The sequence below is a fragment of the Astatotilapia calliptera genome, chromosome 2, assembly GCF_964374335.1.
Source record: "Astatotilapia calliptera chromosome 2, fAstCal68.1, whole genome shotgun sequence".
In the NCBI taxonomy this organism is placed as follows: domain Eukaryota; kingdom Metazoa; phylum Chordata; class Actinopteri; order Cichliformes; family Cichlidae; genus Astatotilapia; species Astatotilapia calliptera.
In genome coordinates this window covers 30,654,922-30,676,876 of record NC_137423.1, presented here as the reverse complement: position 1 = coordinate 30,676,876, position 21,955 = coordinate 30,654,922, and the positions used below count along the sequence as shown (strand labels likewise).

The following is a 21,955-nucleotide window of genomic DNA, read 5'->3' as shown; positions in this document are numbered from 1 at the left end:
AAGGCCCTACTTTTAGGGAATCCCGTTATCAACCAAATAATTTACAAACTCTGATGGACTTTTCCTCAGAGTCTGGTCGGCAGACTGCAGTTGTAACACATGAAAAATCCAAACTCCAAAGTCAACCAAATCTCATGTCTCAGGTGCATATGAAGCAATTATGAATCCAATTTACATTCAGTAGTAACTTTAACAGACAACTTAACAAGCAGTGTGATGTTCATAGAGAACACTGAAAAGTCAGTTAAGTGTTTAGATAAGTATGCTTAACATTTAATCGAAGATGGAATATATTCTCTATAGAAACCATATTCTATCCTCTTCAACTAAAATTTAATTGTTCTTATGCATAAAATAATCCAGCCAGAAGCCACACAGCGTAAGAAATTATAACTGCATGTTCCAGAAACGTTTATAGTCCTCTTAACATTTTTCTTTTGATTTTAAGAGAACACAAACTCAGTTTAGGGGTATTAATTTGTCCATTTTGAATTAAAAAGCAAATTTCAGGAGCATAATCTGCCTGGTGTCATACTACCCCATTAAACTGGTTATTTAATATGGTATTTGGTGGTGGAAAAAAGTTGATATGAATTAGTAAGGCTGGAAGACATGAACACAAGAGCCTAGTTCAAAAACATGTCCTCCTACCTCCGGAGTCTCCAAAGAATCTCCAAAAACATCAGCAAAGTCTGATGGACTTTTCTTCAGAGTCTGGTCAGCAGGCAGCGTGTTGTCATTGTATGATGTCACAAACTTAAAGTCACTGGTTCTTGAACCTGTGGTTAGATAAGCGTCATAATTGTAAGTGCTGCGTAAAGTTCCTGTGCCATCAACATCTGCGTAATTAGGAGGGAGATAACCGCTGGGGATGGCAACTGCTCCATCAAACAACAGTCTGGGCTTTCTCCTGCGACAAAACCTCAAACCCAGGATGATGATGATGAAAGTCAGAAAAAACGTGGAGACAGACACCAGCGCAATGATCAGATAAAAGGTCAGTTTGGAATTGTTCTCATTATGAGAGATGTCTTTCAGTTCTGGCACCTCCGCCAAGTTATCAGAAATAAGTAAATACATGGAACAGGTGGCAGACAGAGAGGGCTGCCCGTTATCTTTCACTGCCACTACAAGGTTCTGTTTCATGCTGTCAGATTCAGAAATGTCCCGCTGTGTCCTGATCTCTCCACTGTGGACACCAATTGTAAAAAGTCCCGGATCAGTGGATTTGACTATTTGATAGGACAGCCAGGCGTTCTGTCCGGAGTCCGCGTCCACCGCGATCACTTTGGACACCAGAGAGCCTCCGTGTGCAGCTTTGGGGACCAGCTCGGTCATGAAGGAGTTGCCCTCTGGGGAGGGGTACAGGATCTGAGGAGAGTTGTCATTCAGATCTGAGATGAACACACTCACGGTCACGTTGCTGCTGAGAGGAGGAGAACCGTTGTCTCTGGCCATCACATGGACTTTGAAGCTCTTGAACTGTTCATAATCAAACGACCTCACAGCGTGGATCACACCCGTGTCTCCGTTCACAGACAGATAGGAGGACACCGGGGCACCGTTCACCTCACCAGCTAACAGAGAATAAACCACTGTACCGTTCTGTCTCCAGTCGGGGTCTCGAGCACTAACGGAACATAAAGTGGAGCCCGGTTTGTTATTCTCACTCACATATGCGCTGTACGACTGCTCATCAAACACAGGCGGGTTGTCGTTGATGTCAGCTACAGATAACTGAACACTTTTAGAAGAGGACAGAGGTGGAGAGCCATCGTCAGTGGCAGTGATTGTAATGTTGTAATTGGAAACTAATTCGCGGTCTAGTTGCCCTGTGGTCACCAGAGAATAATAGTTTTTAATAGAAGGAACCAACTTAAAGGGGACACCCTGCTGGATGGAGCAGCGGACCTGTCGGTTATTCTCCGAATCTCTGTCCTGCACGTTAATGATGCCCACCTCTGTACCAGGTGACAAGTGTTCGGGTATGGGGTTCGACAGTGACTTTAGATATATTACAGGTGGGTTGTCATTCACATCAGTAACATCTATTATGACTTTAGCATAGGAAGTTAATCCTAAACCATCTTTCGCAGTTATGCGAAGCTCAAACGATCTCACTGTTTCATAATCAACTGTGGCGGACAATTTTATATCCCCTGTTTTATAATCTATGGCAAATATTGACTTAACGTCTTCTGAAACGTGTCCAAAATCATATGTAACTTCTCCATTTAGTCCATCATCTGCATCAATTGCTTTTACTGTCAGCACAACAGTACCCATGGGAGAGTTTTCTGACAGACTGGCTTTATAAACGGCCTGGCTAAACACTGGCACGTTATCATTAGCGTCCAAAACAGTAATGTGAATGACCACGGTACCTGATCTTTGAGGGGAACCACCATCTAAAGCGGTCAGAAGTAGATTAATTTCTTGTAATGTTTCACGATCGAGCTCTTTGTTAAGAACAAGTTCCACAGAATTGGTTCCAACTCCAAGGAAAAAATTTTCATTCGTCTGTAGGTTGTATGATTGAACTGAATTTTTACCTATGTCGGCATCGTGCGCTTCTTCTATTGGAAAACGAGCACCTTTTGACGCAGATTCTCTAATATCTATATGGATCAAATTCTTATCAAACTGTGGGGAGTTGTCATTTATATCCTGGACATGTAGGCTGATTCGCTGCAGTTCTAATGGATTTTCCAACATGAGTTCTTGTTTTAAAACGCAGGATGCTTTGTCTCCACACAGGCCCTCTCTGTCAATCCTTTCGGCAACAATCAGATCTCCGTTACGGAGGTTTATTTCACAGAATCGTTTGTCGCTTCCTTCAGTATCAATACGAGCCTTTCGAAGAGATAGTGTATTTGCGTCGATGCCGAGGTCTTTGGCGATATTTCCGATCACAGTCCCGTGTCGCATTTCCTCTGTAAAAGAGTAGCTTATATCCCCGCTGACAAAATACAAACAAAAGAAGAGTAAAGCAACGACAAGGGTGTGTATTCCAAATGTCGCGTTAACCATCATGACATGTATATCTTTCCTCTGTAATGCGCAGGAATACAACAAACACACAAATATTATTTAAGCCAAAATCAGCACAATCTAAAACCACGTCTGCGTGTCCTTCGATGACCAACTGCAGCACATTAGAACACATTTTGCCTCGACAAATAGGTGTGGATTTTAAGATAGGCAAGGTGGACAGCGACATCGTGAGTCTAATTTAAAGATTGCATTGAGCAGCAGCCCTGTACAAGGCGCATGGAAGCGTTTATGGACGAAAGTTGAATCTTAATTTAAAAGTAAAAGTGTATATTGAAGTGTGCAGACAGATAAAAAAAAGAAATAAAAATTGCATTAATCCGAAAGGTCGCTGTATACTGAGCAATGCTGCCGATGAAAACTCATATCTGCGAACGTTTAGATCATTATTGTATACAAAATGTGATACAAATTAAAGTTTAAATATCTGTGTTCACCGAAAATGTGTGGCCACGATTTACATGATAACTTTTGAAAAACAATTAAATGTTTGTAGACGGGAAAGCGTTAAAAATGCTTCAAACTACAGAAATAGTTTTATTTTTATTTGTTTTTTAAGCTACTAAAAATGCTTGAGTAATTTTCGAAATATTTAAATTAAACATTAATCTCAATTGACATTTCTGTATCAGAACAGAGACTCGAGAAGGAAAAGCAAGAAGATTTTAACGGCCACAACGTTTTATAATATTCAAGAACTTTACCTCTGTGATCAGTTCCAATAAAAATGTGAACATGTAAGTCAATAATTGCAACATTTGAAAAAAGAAAAGAAAAGAAAGAGGAGAAAGTTAAACAAAGACCTGCACTTCCACTATTCGTGAAAGCAACTTGACAAAGGTGTGAGAGGTGTGACCTGAGTCTGGGAACCGACCCTGGGAGGCGGGGCTGGGGCAGGTGCAGGTAATTAGTCGATCTCTTGTGTGAACCTGGAGCTGTGTGACTCCCTGGTCTAAGCCGTGTTGTTTCTCTTTTTTAACTTTTCAGTGAAGGCTAGATGTGGGTCCATAGCCTTGTATATGAGTGGTAGGTCACAGAAAATGTTCCGCTTGAGTTTTGGTAGTTTGGTAGAGGTTTAAAGTTATTTACAGCTTTAGGAGGAAAACACTGTTTTATTCCTATGGAGAAACTTTTAGCGGACTCCGCCTCCGCTTGCCAATACTTATTAGGGTGCGACCCTAACCTGGAGACAGGTAACTGAAACACATACATGAAGAGAAGTGGGGGGATATTCCTTCTGAGGTAGATTTTTCTGTGCAAGTGATGTCCTGTTACAAATTACAGATAATTTGTTTTAAAACTGGTTTAACTTGACAGCAAAGCGCTGAGGACTATTTTGACGGTTGTGGTTGTTTGTTTATTTTGTTTATTTGTTTGTCTTTCATTGTAAGAGTGACTAGTTTTTAATAGATTCCCCGCAGCGCTTATCCTGTCTTCCACTTACAATCGTACAATTTTATAGTTTTAAATGTATTTAATAAAGTAGAGCTTTTAATTGTTTTGGGTGCTACTGTTACATGTTTAGAAAGATTTTATTTTGTATTAGCATTAAAAACCCTGTAAACTGACTGTATGCCTACGGCTAATCCCTATTGAAATGGATTCATACCTCGGGTCACAAATGGTTTGCTAAAATATGGGTGACATATTATTTAGCTCATATATATGTAGGTTTAAACACAAGAAAACAAGTTCAAAAGAAACTTTGAGAATATGTTACACACGAAGACTCGAATCTGAAGAGCATGTGTACATTAGGAAGCAACTGTAGATAACATGTGAGCGACTGCACTTTTAAAATTAGATCATGGGAAGATCTGCGTAATATACGATGACAAAAGAAACAGAAAAGCTGAAACAAAGGGGGCGCGTGTCTAAACACAATAGTGCTATCACGACTTGTTTTTGTAAAACTAATACTTGCTTTTGTAAGACATACTAATTTTCCCCTATGTCAAAATGTAAACTTTTCGTTGATGTAGAGGACCGTAAAGACAGCAACCCATTAAAACAAAACCAGGAGAAAATGATTTCAACAACATCAAGAAACTTTCCCTTCAAAAGTATCAGTAAAAATAATGTCAGAGGCAACAGGCAAAGTGTGATAAATACTATAACGGGATTTTAGAAAAAGCGAAAAAAGATTGACTGGAGGAAAGAGTGAACGTTTTATCTGTTAAAATAATGTATCGAACATTTGACACCCTTACCTCAGGAGAACCACCACAGTCTCCAAAAACATCAGCAAAGTCTGATGGACTTTTCTTCAGAGTCTGGTCAGCAGGCAGCGTGTTGTCATTGTATGATGTCACAAACTTAAAGTCACTGGTTCTTGAACCTGTGGTCAGGTACGCATCATAATTGTAAGTGCTGTGTAAAGTTCCTGTGCCATCAACATCTGCGTAATTAGGAGGGAGATAACCGCTGGGGATGGCAACTGCTCCATCAAACAACAGTCTGGGCTTTCTCCTGCGACAAAACCTCAAACCCAAGATGATAATGATGAAAGTCAGAAAAAACGTGGAGACAGACACCAGTGCAATGATCAGATAAGACGTCAGTTTGGAATTGTTCTCATTATAAGACAGATCCTTCAGTTCTGGCACCTCAGCCAAGTTATCAGAAATAAGTAAATACATGGAACAGGTGGCAGACAGAGAGGGCTGTCCGTTATCTTTCACTGCCACTACAAGGTTCTGTTTCATGCTGTCAGATTCAGAAATGTCCCGCTGTGTCCTGATCTCTCCGCTGTGGACACTAATAGTAAAAAGTCCCGGATCAGTGGATTTGACTATATGATAGGACAGCCAGGCGTTCTGTCCGGAGTCCGCGTCCACCGCGATCACTTTGGACACCAGAGAGCCTCCGTGTGCAGCTTTGGGGACCAGCTCGGTCATGAAGGAGTTGCCCTCTGGGGAGGGGTAGAGGATCTGAGGAGAGTTGTCATTCACATCTGAGATGAACACACTCACGGTCACGTTGCTGCTGAGAGGAGGAGAACCGTTGTCTCTGGCCATCACATGGACTTTAAAACTCCTGAACTGTTCATAATCAAACGACCTCACAGCGTGGATCACACCCGTGTCTCCGTTCACAGACAGATAGGAGGACACCGGGGCACCGTTCACCTCACCAGCTAACAGAGAATAAACCACTGTACCGTTCTGTCTCCAGTCGGGGTCTCGAGCACTAACGGAACATAAAGTGGAGCCCGGTTTGTTATTCTCACTCACATATGCGTTGTACGACTGTTCCTCAAACACAGGTGGGTTGTCGTTGATGTCAGCTACAGATAACTGAACACTTTTAGAAGAGGACAGAGGTGGAGAGCCCTCGTCAGTGGCAGTGATTGTAATGTTGTAATCAGATACTAGTTCACGGTCCAGTTGTCCTGTGGTCACCAGAGAATAATAGTTTTTAATAGAAGGAACCAACTTAAAGGGGACACCCTGCTGGATGGAGCAGCGGACCTGTCGGTTATTCTCAGAATCTCTGTCCTGCACGTTAATGATGCCCACCTCTGTACCAGGTGGCACGTTCTCAGGTATGGGGTTAGTTAGTGATTTCAAATTGATGGCTGGTGGGTTGTCATTGACATCAGTTATATCTATAACTACTGTACAATAAGAGGTAAGACCCGGTCCGTCCTTTGCTCTCACTCGCAGCTCTATTGAAGTCTCCGTTTCATAATCAAGTGACCCGATAACTTTTACCTCTCCTGTCTTATGATTCAGTGAAAACAAAGATGCATGCTCATCAGAGACATGATCGAAGTTATATGTAATATCACCATTTGGGCCAGTGTCTGCATCGGTTGCGCTCACTGTAACCACTACGGTATCTAAAAGAGAGTTTTCAGGCACACTGGCTTCATAAACGGCCTGGCTGAACACTGGGGCGTTATCATTAGCATCCAGCACAGTGATGCGAATAATCGCAGTACCTGATCTCTGAGGAGATCCACCATCTACAGCTGTAAGCACTAATTTCAGCTCTTTCGCTTTTTCTCGGTCTAGTTCTTTTAACAAAACCAATTCGGAATGTTTCCTTCCACTAACATCTGTATTTACATTAATGGTGAAATGCTCATTGTTTTGTAAATTGTACCGTTGCACAGCGTTTGTGCCTATGTCGGCATCGCGGGCTTCCGTAAGTAAAAATCTCGCTCCTTTGACTGCCGATTCTCTTATTTCAAATGAAATCAGATCCTCACTAAACTCTGGCGCGTTATCATTTATATCTTGCACATGAATACTGATGCGATGAAGCTCCAAAGGGTTTTCCAGCACAAGCTCCTCTTTTAAAACGCAGCTGGCTTTTTTACCACAAAGACTTTCCCTGTCGATCCTGTCACTGACAGTCAATTCTCCGGTGCTCAGATTAATGTCACAATACCTTTTATCGTCTCTGTCTGCGTCAATTCGGGCTTTACGCGAGGAAAGAGTCGCAATCCCAAGACCCAGATCTTTGGCGATATTCCCTATCACAAATCCGCCTTTCATTTCCTCTGCGATAGTGTAGCTCACATCTCCATGGGCGAAATGCAAGGCCACGAAAAGGAAAACCACACAATAGCAATTCATAGCCAATCTTCCGTATACTGCACTTCCCATGATCGAATAAGGTTTAATCCTTTCCTGGAAAATTCCTTGAAAGTGATCAAAAATAGTGCTCTTTTTGAATATTCTAAATAATCCCAGCGTTTGCCTTTTGTAATGCCCTCAACCTAGACACGCTACACCAAAATAAGGCTTCGCAATGGCAGAAAAGAATAGATGAAGAATAGAGACCTCCTGTCTTTGTTGGTGCACAGTGACACCAAGAGTTTCGTTAAATTATAGCACTGCAAACCCAAACAAGAGGCCAGCTTCGAGTTATAACGCCCTTATTAATCAATATAAATAATGACAATCTAGACTTCGGTGTTATTTGGTCATTCATACTGTTTTTCTTTTTTCCTTTTCCACCTGTGGTGCGCTTTTTAATGAAATAATAAACCATATGTAAAACAAATCCATGTGTAATCCTCCAAAAGACAAGTAAGAGCTATAGTTGCTTACAAATTCAAACCGATACTAATCCATCTGCAAGGGCTGTTACTAAATCTATAGAAAGCAACTTGTGTGCACATGAGCCAAAATCAAAGACCTTAAGGAATTTTGGCAATATACTATATTCATTATCAACCATCTCTCAAGCACACTTCAAGGAAGACCTCTAGTATCCATTTCTACATCAGACATAAAATAAGTTCCTGAGAAATTAATAAAAGGGAACCACAAATATTGCCCTAATGTAAACTGCTTTACTTATTCGATCAATGCTGCATTTTTCTTTTCTTTTTTCATCATTTTTTGCATATAGAAAAAAAAGACATTTGATTCAAAAATGCCAAAAACAAATATTATAAGTGATACCCTTGGATAATATACAGCAGAATCAATTTTAGTAGCTCAAGGATGTTCCATATAACTTGTTTCATTGAGTTTCTTTAACAAACAACCTAAAATATCTGAAAAAAGAACAATGACTTTCCACTATCACCATCGGAATAAGGTAAAACTTAGAGAAACAAATATGTTGCATAAAGTGCATGATTAGTGAGGGTATTAACTCTTACATCCACTTCTAAAATTCAAGCAGGTAGGAATGAACTAAAGCTGTTGCCATGTGTATTCAAAAAAATAAAAGACCAACAAGTTAGAGAAATACATCCTTATTTTTTGTAAATCTTAAATTACCAAGAGAGAATAGATCCTGTATCATGTAATAACTTAAGTATCTTCTTTTCTCAGTAAACAAAGATTGTCTCACTCAATGTCTGGTAATAACCTAATGTAAAAACACCAAGCATTTAATAGTGAAATCTGCAGGTCTGGAATGAGTTAAGACTTTTTTTTCCCTGTGCTGTTAATGATGAAAACCTTCCTATGCAAGATTTTGGTATAACATCATAACTTACCAGTTTATATGAAAAAAAATGTTTCACAACATCAAAGTATTATTTAACAGCACTATTCAGTGGTCTGAATGTCAGGGTTGGTCACTGAGTAGAAAAGGAAAAGCTGCTATTGAGAATTCCAACAGGGATTAACTTTCAGCATGTGATTTGAAATTATATTATTTAGCAGTTTGCATTGTCTTATAGTTCTCCAACCACCAGACAAGACTGTGCATTCTTAAAGTATTGCATGCTGATACTGGAATTATGCATTTGTTGTTTTTAATTTGTTCTCTTAGTTAGAGGTTACAGAATAGAGAAAAATATAGAGGAATACAATTATTGCACTTTATTTGTAGCATAAAACTACGAAAAAGTGGCACTTACAGTTCAGCTTCATCTGCATTGCAGTGATTAGTCATTTGGGTGAAAACTGAGACTTTACACAAAGTCAGGTAACACCACTGATAATGGCATCATTTTGACCCAACTCATTGTACCCTCAGAGGTCAGAACTTTTATGCACTTGCTGTGACAAAAGCTAATACTGAATGTCTGAGTAATCATCAAAAGCTAAATTTGGCATGTAAAGATTTTAAATTGGAAAGGCATAAAAGCTACCCCTAAATATTTATTGTGAGCATTTATGCAGTTAATAGCAATAATATACTTTTATAGCATGACGGCCACTGGCCTGGAAACAAAAGACTTCGTAAGCCATTTTGAACCTACTACAATATTCGATTGTATAGACTAAGTTCAATTATATGACCACTGCGTGGTGAGTTAGGTTATAAGACTAAATCAATAGCACTATTTTGAAATGGCTGTTGCTGTATGTACATGTCATATATAACCAAGAAATGAAAAACTAGCTCAACACCTAACATACTTTGTGGATCAGGAGCTATTTTTTCATCAGGGATGATCAAAGCATGAACAAATAGCTTTTAACTGGGTGGATTTCAAATAAATAAATACAGGGAGAGCCTATTTAAAACAACAGAGACCTTGTATTTGTGAAATCTTAACAAAACGTAACCCTTGAAAATAGATTTAGTATAGTGAAGATTAGGAATAATGCCTCAGTACTAGGAATCTACTTAAGAACATTATGCTATAAAAACATATATTGCAACATCAAATATTCAGTAATTTAAGAATGATTTCTCTCATATGTATTTGAAACCTGCACTTGCAAATAAGACTCTAATGTAGATGCATATTAAAAACTTGTCTCATAACCTCTTAACTTTCTGAGCAGAGAGGATAAACAAAACATCAAATTAATAAACACCATGAAATGATTCCAGAACACTATTCTAGAAGATCATCTAAATGGTTGTATAAAGTCAGAGAGTTCAGATCAATAGTGAAGCATAAAGATATGCCATCAATGACAAAAATATAACAAGGCCCTACTTTTAGGGAATCCCGTTATCAACCAAATAATTTACAAACTCTGATGGACTTTTCCTCAGAGTCTGGTCGGCAGACTGCAGTTGTAACACATGAAAAATCCAAACTCTAAAGTCAACCAAATCTCATGTCTCAGGTGCATATGAAGCAATTATGAATCCAATTTACATTCAGTAGTAACTTTAACAGACAACTTAACAAGCGGTGTGATGTTCATAGCCAGCACTGAAAAGGTAGTTAGGCGTTTAGATAAGTGTGCATAACATTTAATCGATGATGCATTATAAACATCTATAGAAACAATACCCTCTACTCTTAAACTAAAATGTAATTGTCCTTATGCATAAAACAATCTAACCAGAAGCCACACAGCATAGGAAAATATAACTGCATATCCCAGAAAAGTTTATAGTCCTCTTAACATTTTTCTTTTGATTTTAAGAGACACACACAACTCACTTTAGGGGTTTTAGACTGTCGATTTTGAATTATAAGCCAAATTTCAGGAGCATAATCTGCCTGGTGTCATACTACCCCATTAAACTGGCTATTGAATATGGTGTTTGAAGGTGGAAAAAAGTTGATATGAATTAGTAAGGCTGGAAGACATGAACACAAGAGCCTAGTTTAAAAACATGTCCTCCTACCTCCAGAGTCTCCAAAGAATCTCCAAAAGCATCAGCAAAGTCTGATGGACTTTTCTTCAGAGTCTGGTCAGCAGGCAGCGTGTTGTCATTGTATGATGTCACAAACTTAAAATCACTGGTTCTTGAACCTGTGGTCAGGTACGTGTCATAATTGTAAGCACTGCGTAAAGTTCCTGTGCCATCAACATCTGCGTAATTAGGAGGGAGATAACCGCTGGGGATGGCAACTGCTCCGTCAAACAACAGTCTGGGCTTTCTCCTGCGACAAAACCTCAAACCCAGGATGATGATGATGAAAGTCAGGAAAAAGGTGGACACAGACACCAGCGCGATGATCAGATAAGAGGTCAGTTTGGAATTGCTCTCATTAAAAGACAGATCCTTCAGTTCCGGCACCTCAGCCAAGTTATCAGAAATAAGTAAATACATGGAACAGGTGGCAGACAGAGAGGGCTGTCCGTTATCTTTCACTGCCACTACAAGGTTCTGTTTCATGCTGTCAGATTCAGAAATGTCCCGCTGTGTCCTGATCTCTCCGCTGTGGACACCAATAGTAAAAAGTCCTGGATCAGTGGATTTGACTATATGATAGGACAACCAAGCGTTCTGTCCGGAGTCTGCGTCCACCGCGATCACTTTGGACACCAGAGAGCCTCCGTGTGCAGCTTTGGGGACCAGCTCGGTCATGAAGGAGTTGCCCTCCAGGGAGGGGTACAGGATCTGAGGAGAGTTGTCATTCACATCTGAGATGAACACACTCACGGTCACGTTGCTGCTGAGAGGAGGAGAACCGTTGTCTCTGGCCATCACGTGGATTTTAAAACTCTTGAACTGTTCATAGTCAAACGACCCCACAGCGTGGATCACACCCGTGTCTCCGTTCACAGACAGATAGGAGGACACAGGGGCACCGTTCACCTCACCAGCTAACAGAGAATAAACCACTGTACCGTTCTGTCTCCAGTCGGGGTCTCGAGCACTAACGGAACATAAAGTGGAGCCCGGTTTGTTATTCTCACTCACATATGCGCTGTACGACTGCTCATCAAACACAGGTGGGTTGTCGTTGATGTCAGCTACAGATAACTGAACACTTTTAGAAGAGGACAGAGGTGGAGAGCCCTCGTCAGTGGCAGTGATTGTAATGTTGTAATCAGACACTAGTTCGCGGTCCAGTTGTCCGGTGGTCACCAGAGAATAATAGTTTTTAATAGAAGGAACCAACTTAAAGGGGACACCCTGCTGGATGGAGCAGCGGACTTGCCCGTTACTCTCAGAGTCTCTGTCCTGCACGTTAACGATTCCTACCTCTGTACCTGGTGGTGAATTTTCTGGTACAGGATTTTTCAGGGACTTAATAGTTGTTATTGGAGCGTTGTCATTGACATCTGTAATTTCAATTATTAAGGTACAGTATGAGACCAACCCGAGACCGTCCTTTGCAGTAATTTGCATTTCGTATGACGACAAGTGCTCGTAATCTATTGGCCCACTTACTCGGACTTCACCGCTCTTCTGATCAATAGAAAACACGTTATAACTTTCATCTGAAATGTGATCAAATTCGTACGTCACTTCTCCGTTGACGCCTTCATCTGCGTCAGTCGCGCTTACTGTGATCACAACTATGTCTAACGGGGAGTTTTCAAGTAGACTGGCTCCATAAACGGCCTGACTAAATACTGGTGCGTTATCATTGGCATCCAGCACGCTAACATGAATAACCGCAGTACCCGATCGCTGAGGCGTGCCCCCATCAGTTGCAACAAGCTCAATCGTTAGCTCTTTCTTTTGTTCTCTATCCAACTCTTTTTGTAGAATTAACTCGCTGTATTTTCCTCCTCCACCCTTTTCAATAACATTCAATCGGAAATATTCATTTGTTTCAATACTATATCCCTGGATTGCGTTTTGTCCGATATCAGCATCATGAGCTTCATCTAAACGGTAGCGACTTCCTTTAGCTGCAGATTCACTTATTTCAAATTTGATGGTATCCTTCTTAAACTGCGGTGAATTATCGTTGATGTCTTGAATGTGGAAGCTAATGCGATGCAGCTCTAAAGGCTCCTCCAAAACAAGCTCTTGTTTTAAAATGCAAGTAGATTTTTTGCCACAAAGACCCTCTCTGTCAATCCTCTCGGTAACAATCACATCTCCAGTACTCCTATTAATTTCAAAATACCCTTTGCTGTTCCTGTCAACATCAATACGAGCCTTTCGAGTAGCCAGTTTTCCCACCTCAATTCCTATATCCTTTGCGATATTTTCGATAACAGAGCCTCGTTTAACTTCTTCCGGAAAAGAATAAGCAACATCTCCACAAACCGTTTGCAGCGCCAGAAGAAATACTCCCGAGAAGAAGACCCAGAACCCCGGAGATGCTTTGTTTTCCATTTTCCTTTTAAATCGATAAGGAATCCGCCAAGGGCAAGCCTTTTGGAGTAAAAATGAGCAGTCACCGGAATCCTCTTCGGACTATGTATGCAATTCCAACTAGAAACGTTGCTACCTCGCTGCTTTTGTCTGTGAAAAATCGGTCATGATCTAGAAACGTTTACACTGCGCAGAATAACAAATATGACCCTACTATGTATGTTGGTGGACAGCGACGCTATGAGAGAAATATTAGTATTGCAAACGCATTACATGATGAGAGTCCTCTCAGGATAAAGAAGAAATGTATCCCGCCCTACAAACACTTTTATTTTATTTTATTTTATTTTATTTTATTTTATTTTATTTTATTTTATTTTATTTTATTTTATTTTATTTTATTTTATTTTATTTTATTTTATGAGCACATAACCTTCAGGCAGGAGATTTCTGCTGTACGTACTAATGTTGGCATGTTTGGAAAGCACGTAGTTAAAACAAAAGAGGAGAAGGTTAATCTAAGTTAGCTTCACCAACATGGACATATACACATCAACGCCTGCGTGGCAGCAGGGCCATGCTTGAAGAAACTGTCATACGAAGTTGAATACTGACAAATTAACGTAATGATAAAAAAAAAAATAGCGGTCTTATTTGCGACTATGGTGAAATCAGAATAATAAAAACAACAGCAGTAGCATTCCAAATGCTCATTGGGAGATAATATGGGCATTGGTGACAGCACTGAAGAATTACACGAGGGAGGGGAATATAACGGTTCAACCAAAATTAAAAACAAACAAAAATTGAACTGTACACTTTACAAGGGATACATCAATACGCTGACTGCAATTTATTTGGACTAAAGCTGTATATATATTCAGCTGTAGATGAATTTGATGTCAATCGAATCTCATACTACTTAAGTGATTAGAAAGATATTCAAATATACACTATATTTACTGCTAGATTTAAGTGACAACTCAACAAGAAATGTGGCATTCAAACACAGTACTGAGAAGAAAAAACAGCGCTTGAATGAGCAGATATAAGGTGTCTTTAATTATTCTAAACCAAAAAGCCACAAGAGAAACTATATGGATATGTTATCTCATATCCCCATTTTAAAAAACACAAAAGAATAACTGAAAGTTTGAGACTGGCCGTTAAGTTTCAAGACCAGTTCAAAGTTAAGACATTTTTTTTAGTTTTTGTTTCTGTATCAGCCCTATTTAAAAAAAAATAAAATAAAATAAAATTAGCATATCAACAGTGGAATATTATAGACTTTCACCACTATTGATATCAATTTGCTGAACACTGAGGAACATGAACAAGTGACTTAATTCGGACTCAAAAGCACAAAGCCTACCTCCAGGGGGTCCAAAGAATCTTCAATAGTTTTAAAAAAGTCTGATGGACTTTTCTTCAGAGTCTGGTCAGCAGGCAGCGTGTTGTCATTGTATGATGTCACAAACTTAAAGTCACTGGTTCTTGAACCTGTGGTCAGGTACGTGTCATAATTGTAAGCACTGCGTAAAGTTCCTGTGCCATCAACATCTGCGTAATTAGGAGGAAGATAACCGCTGGGGATGGCAACTGCTCCATCAAACAACAGTCTGGGCTTTCTCCTGCGACAAAACCTCAAACCCAGGATGATGATGATGAAAGTCAGGAAAAAGGTGGACACAGACACCAGCGCGATGATCAGATAAGAGGTCAGTTTGGAATTGCTCTCATTAAAAGACAGATCCTTCAGTTCTGGCACCTCAGCCAAGTTATCAGAAATGAGTAAATACATGGAACAGGTGGCAGACAGAGAGGGCTGTCCGTTATCTTTCACTGCCACTACAAGGTTTTGTTTCATGCTGTCAGATTCAGAAATGTCCCGCTGTGTCCTGATCTCTCCGCTGTGGACACCAATAGTAAAAAGTCCCGGATCAGTGGATTTGACTATTTGATAGGACAGCCAAGCGTTCTGTCCGGAGTCCGCGTCCACCGCGATCACTTTGGACACCAGAGAGCCTCCGTGTGCAGCTTTGGGGACCAGCTCGGTCATGAAGGAGTTGCCCTCTGGGGAGGGGTAGAGGATCTGAGGAGAGTTGTCATTCACATCTGAGATGAACACACTCACGGTCACGTTGCTGCTTAGAGGAGGAGAACCGTTGTCTCTGGCCATCACATGGATTTTAAAACTCTTGAACTGTTCATAATCAAACGACCTCACAGCGTGGATCACACCCGTGTCTCCGTTCACAGACAGATAGGAGGACACCGGGGCACCGTTCACCTCACCAGCTAACAGAGAATATACCACTGTACCGTTCTGTCTCCAGTCGGGGTCTCGAGCACTAACAGAACATAAAGTGGAGCCCGGTTTGTTATTCTCACTCACATATGCGCTGTACGATTGTTCCTCAAACACAGGTGGGTTGTCGTTGATATCAGTTACAGATAACTGAACACTTTTAGAAGAGGACAGAGGTGGAGAGCCCTCGTCAGTGGCAGTGATTGTAATGTTGTAATCAGACACTAGTTCGCGGTCCAGTTGTCCTGTGGTCACCAGAGAATAATAGTTTTTAATAGAAGGAACCAAGTTAAAGGGGACACCCTGCTGGATGGTGCAGCGGACCTGTTGATTTTTCCCAGAGTCTGCATCCTGCACATGAATGATGCCCACCTCTGTACCCAATGATATGCTCTCGGGTATGCGGTTTGATAACGAACTGATATGGATGACTGGGGCGTTATCATTGACGTCAGTTATATCTATTACAACTTTTGTTTCTGTAGAAAGGCCATAACCATCTTTCCCTTCAATTAGCATTTCAAACTTCGACTCTTCTTCATAATCAACATTTCTTGCAAGTATAATTTCTCCGGTATTTTCATTTAAAGAAAATATTTCCTTTGCTATATCACTTATTCCGCTGAATTCATATGTTACTTCACCATTAACTCCTTCATCTGCATCTGTAGCACTCACTGTTGCAACTACTGTATCTATAGGGGAGTTTTCAGGAAGAGAAGCCTCATAGATTGTATGAGTGAAAACTGGGGCGTTATCATTAGCATCCAGTACGGTGATGTTAATGACTACTGTGCCTGATTTTGGAGGATTGCCACCATCGACAGCTGTCAGCAATAAAGCCATATCTTGCTGCTCTTCACGATCTAATTCCCTGTCTAAAACTAACTCGCTGTATTTTGTGCCGACGGCATTCGTTAGTACGTTCAGAGCAAAATAATTATTCCTTTGCAAAATGTAATTCTGAACAGCATTTTGTCCTATGTCTGCATCGCGTGCTGCATTTATTCTGTAGCGAGAACCTTTCGGAGCTAATTCACCAATATCCAATTTAACGACGTCTTTAACAAAAACTGGTGGATTGTCATTTACATCCTGAATTTGCAAAGATATCCGGTGCGATTCGAGTGGATCTTCGAGTACTAGTTCACATTTTAAATTGCAAGAAACCTTAGCTCCACATAGCTCCTCACGATCAATCCGATCACCAACAACCAGTTCTCCAGCATCAACATTTATCTCGCAGTAACGTTTACGGTTTTCTTTGAGAGCAATCCGAGCCTTCCGAGCGGAAAGACTGCTTACTTGAAGCCCAAGGTCCTTGGCTATGTTTCCAATCACCGATCCTTGTTTCATTTCCTCGGGGAAAGAATAGCTCACATCGCCACAACACAGCTCTACTGCCAGAAGAAAACACATGAAAGTGCAGACAAGGTTCACCGAAAACACGAAATATGCCATCACTCAAAAAATAAACTGAATGAAAAAGAAGGAGGTGGTCAGCATTCCTCAGAAACACAAAATCATGTGTTCATGTGCGAGTACTTCAAGGAGTACAGTGCAGTGGCAAACAATAAGCTTTAACACTGTGGGTGGAGACGCTTGATTGTCTCATCTGTAGCCTGTTTTACAATTTTCGATTGGTAGACAGCGACACTCGCTGCATCCTACAAGGACTACAAAATAGCCTCAAGTTGACGAAAAGCAAGAAACTTAGCTAATCGAAAGAGACTTCATCCCGAGAAGAATGGCAGATGACAAAAGGCGCTTTCTATTGATTAATTCGGTTCTGTTTTATCTGTTCAATGCCATCTACCCCACGGTACGTTAGCAATAAAATGTAGTACTACATTGTTTGATACTGTTGCTACAAACATGTATTTCTTGTTTATAAATGTAATTGAGCAAAAACCTGTAAAAACTCTTAACTGAAAGCGTGAACCTGAAACAACATCCAAGCAAAAATTAAGCCTAAAAGAATGAGTCGCTGAATACCGAATTCAGCTCTGTAACAAAAGTCGAAACTATTATGAAGGAAAAAACATTTTTTTTCTCATTATTATATTAAATTATTCTGCAACGTTTTTTGTTTTGCTTAATTCATTTATTTATTTATTTATTTTTAACGAATGGGTAAATCCAACTGCAGAATTTCGTTGAATAATTAACACAACATATTTGACTGTGAGTAAATTCAAGAAAAAATTCTAATAATAATCACAACAAACAGAACGGAGTTTTATGATGTATGAAGGCAAACCTTTACAGGTATTCGCTCTACCAAACTAAGAGTTGAACCTTAGGAACATCCACAGTGAAAAATCCAGTATTCAATCTGCAGGATTTCGTATCGTTTATCTCTGTGATTTTTTGTTTCTTTTTTCTTAATTAATTAATTAATATATTCATTCAGTTGAAATAAGGCCAATGACATGAACTGATATTAAAACAAAAACGACGAATTTTTTGTAAAATTCTTGGTTAATGATGTTATTCGGAGCTTTACTAACTCAAGTTCATAAGTACAGTAATATACAATATTTTCATCCATGAAAAAAAAAGTTTTATGAAAATAGTTGATTTGATTAAAAGAAAGTAACACCGAAGATGTGTTTCCGAAGAAGGGTTGAATTTTTTTTGAATGACGTAGGTGTAATGACGTCAACGTGGTATTCTTACCTGGGGAGGGTCGTCAGACTCCCCAAACGCATCGAGAAAATCTGATGGACTTTTCTTCAGAGTCTGATCAGCGGGCAGCGTGTTGTCATTGTATGATGTCACAAACTTAAAGTCACTGGTTCTAGATCCCGTGGTCAGGTACGCGTCATAATTGTAAGTGCTGCGTAAAGTTCCTGTGCCATCAACATCTGCGTAATTAGGAGGGAGATAACCGCTGGGGATGGCAACTGCTCCATCAAACAACAGTCTGGGCTTTCTCCTGCGACAAAACCTCAAACCCAGGATGATGATGATGAAAGTCAGGAAAAACGTGGACACAGACGCCAACGCGATGATCAGATAAGAGGTCAGTTTGGAATTGCTCTCATTATAAGAAAGATCCTTCAGTTCTGGCACCTCAGCCAAGTTATCAGAAATAAGTAAATACATGGAACAGGTGGCAGACAAAGAGGGCTGTCCGTTATCTTTCACTGCCACTACAAGGTTCTGTTTCATGCTGTCAGATTCAGAAATGTCCCGCTGTGTCCTGATCTCTCCGCTGTGGACACCAATAGTAAAAAGTCCCGGATCAGTGGATTTGACTATTTGATAGGACAGCCAGGCGTTCTGTCCAGAGTCCGCGTCCACCGCGATCACTTTGGACACCAGAGAGCCTCCATGTGCAGCTTTGGGGACCAGCTCGGTCATGAAGGAGTTGCCCTCCGGAGAGGGGTACAGGATCTGAGGAGAGTTGTCATTCACATCTGAGATGAACACACTCACGGTCACGTTGCTGCTGAGAGGAGGAGAACCGTTGTCTCTGGCCATCACATGGACTTTAAAACTCCTGAACTGTTCATAATCAAACGACCTCACAGAGTGGATCACACCCGTGTCTCCGTTCACAGACAGATAGGAGGACACCGGGGCACCGTTCACCTCACCAGCTAACAGAGAATAAACCACTGTACCGTTCTGTCTCCAGTCGGGGTCTCGAGCACTAACGGAACATAAAGTGGAGCCAGGTTTGTTATTCTCACTCACATATGCGCTGTACGACTGTTCCTCAAACACAGGTGGGTTGTCGTTGATGTCAGCTACAGATAACTGAACACTTTTAGAAGAGGACAGAGGTGGAGAGCCCTCGTCAGTGGCAGTGATTGTAATGTTGTAATCAGACACTAGTTCACGGTCCAGTTGTCCTGTGGTCACCAGAGAATAATAGTTTTTAATAGAAGGAACCAACTTAAAGGGGACACCCTGCTGGATGGAGCAGCGGACCTGTCGGTTATTCTCAGAGTCTCTGTCCTGCACGTTAATGATGCCCACCTCTGTACCAGTTTGCGCGTTCTCGGGTATAGGATTAGACAGTGATTTTAAATAAACTACAGGGGCGTTATCATTTTCATCAGTTAGCTCTATGTAAACTTTTGCAGACGAACTTAATCCCAGACCGTCATTGGCTATGACTGGCAGTTCAAATGCATTCTTTTTCTCAAAATCAGTTGCGCCAATGACTCTGATTTCGCCAGTTTTAAAATCAATAGAAAACACCTTTTCATCGATATCTGACACGTGGCCAAAGTCATAGGACACCTCGCCATTCACTCCCTCATCAGCATCTGTAGCGCTGACTCTAACCACTACAGTATTAAGAGGAGAGTTTTCGGGTATGCTGGCTTTATAGACGGCTTGGCTGAATACTGGAGCATTATCATTAGCATCCAGTACGGTGACATGTATCATAACAGTGCTTGATCTCTGTGGTGAACCACCATCAACAGCTGTGAGAGGTAAATTAATCTCTCGCTGTGTTTCTCTGTCGAGTTTGTGATCAAGAACAAGCTCGACGTTGTTTGCATCAACCATTAAAATAAAGTTATCATTTTTTTGTAGACTGTACCTCTGAACAGAATTTTTGCCTATATCCGCATCGTGCGCGCCCTCTATTCGGAAACGAGTCCCCTTTTCTGCTGACTCCCTTATTTCCATTTTAATGGAATTTCTTTTGAATTGTGGAGAGTTGTCGTTTATATCTTGAACATGTAGATTTATACGATGTAGTTCTAAAGGATTCTCCAGTACAAGTTCCTGGATTAAAATGCATGACGATTTCGTGCCACAAAGACTCTCTCTGTCAAGCTGCTCGGCAACGCTCAAATCTCCCGTTTGTAAACTAACGGCACAAAATCGTTCGTTATCTCCTTCTGCGTCAACACGGGCCTTGCGAGATGACAATGTAGTAATATCCAGACCGAGATCCTTTGCTATATTTCCAAAGACAGTTCCTGGTTTCAGCTCCTCTTGGATAGAATAGCTTACTTCAGTACACACTGATTGCAGCGCAAGTATACAGACGACAAAGAGGGTAATCAGGCCAGGTTCTAAAAATCCACCGTATTCCATAATTACAAAAACAGAAACATCCGCCAGCAAAGAAAAGATACAACGGAGTTAGTTCACCTCTCGAACGCGTTTGCGATGGAGTGAATTAAACAAATCCAAATACAGAAATCAGCACTGCAATCCAATGGTTCCTTCCAACACAAAGCGCAGGAACAATGGGTGGAGACGATGGCGTTGACGTTACAATGTTTCAAAGTAATCTGGTAGACAGCGACACGATGTGTTCATTTCAGACAGAACATCAAGTAAAATACCAGATTGACAGGTTAATGACGTCATGCAACTATTTCCCATATAAACACAATTAAGCACCTTAATATGTTAAATTGTATTAATTTCATTAAAGCAAGTAACTACAGCCACAGTTTCTGCTAGGATCAAAGAATCTGTTAAGTGCTGTGATGGAAGTAAGTAAAACCATGTTGCAGTGCACACTTATAACGTTGTTTTAACGCCAGTGAACGCAGTATTTAGCATTTATCTACAAAATTGCAATATTGTGTTATTTAGCTTAAACTGCGATTAAACTTAACATTTTCTCTGCAAGTAAATTTTAATGAAAATAGCAGCATGTAAAATTTGTCTCCAAACTGCTTTCCGTATGGTTGCCTTCTATGTGTTCAGCACCATGGACAGAGTCTACTCAAACAAGTCCTTACGCTCAGTTTGTATAAAAGAAAAATACAGTCTTTGTCAGTATGTTACAACATTTTAAATGGAGAAAAGTAAAAGTAACAAATCATTAGTCATATGGCAGCACCTCTAGTCCAAAGAGCATGCACATTACTGTTGGTCGCAGTTAAAACATAACTTTAATAAACTTGGAAAACTGCACTAACTTGGAATCAAACTATTCAAGGGATGCATGTAGCTATAGGGCAATTTTAGCAGACTTGCCAAAAAAGAAACACAATATACTTGTATTAACCAATGATCCTCCTCTGAAAGCACAATGACTATTGTTTTAAACATTTCTCCATAAACAGATGAACTAAAGCTTTCTGGGAGAATCCTTTTGGCTTTTCTTATGTCTGTTTATGGCCTTACGGTATGTGTTCAAAGTGAGTTATTACTCAGATAATTATCTACTGAGAGTGCAATAATAATTAATCTGAAGATGAACCATTGCTGAAAGGAAAACATGTAACG

General features: G+C 40.4%; 2 protein-coding genes across 13 annotated transcripts in view; both read right to left on the bottom strand.

Annotated features, from left to right (window-relative positions):
* Positions 1-21,955, bottom strand: part of LOC113037327 (protocadherin gamma-A12-like) — a 98,786-nt gene that overhangs the window by 56,283 nt on the left and 20,548 nt on the right. The window lies entirely within an intron of this gene.
* LOC113036849 (protocadherin gamma-C5-like) overlaps positions 1-21,955 on the bottom strand; it is a 271,126-nt gene that overhangs the window by 238,325 nt on the left and 10,846 nt on the right. For 2 of the 12 annotated variants that reach the window (XM_026193554.2, XM_080288534.1), the window contains exon 1: positions 5,262-7,947. The exons of 6 other annotated variants lie outside the window; for them this stretch is intronic. In XM_026193554.2, coding sequence (XP_026049339.2) covers positions 5,262-7,664 — 2,403 coding nt within the window. In that variant the 5' untranslated portion in view covers positions 7,665-7,947. Of the gene's footprint in view, positions 1-651; positions 3,435-5,261; positions 7,948-18,421; positions 20,929-21,955 lie in introns of those variants that run through there. 4 more of the 12 variants (XM_026193670.2, XM_080288552.1, XM_026193710.2 and 1 more) reach the window with 4 other exon arrangements.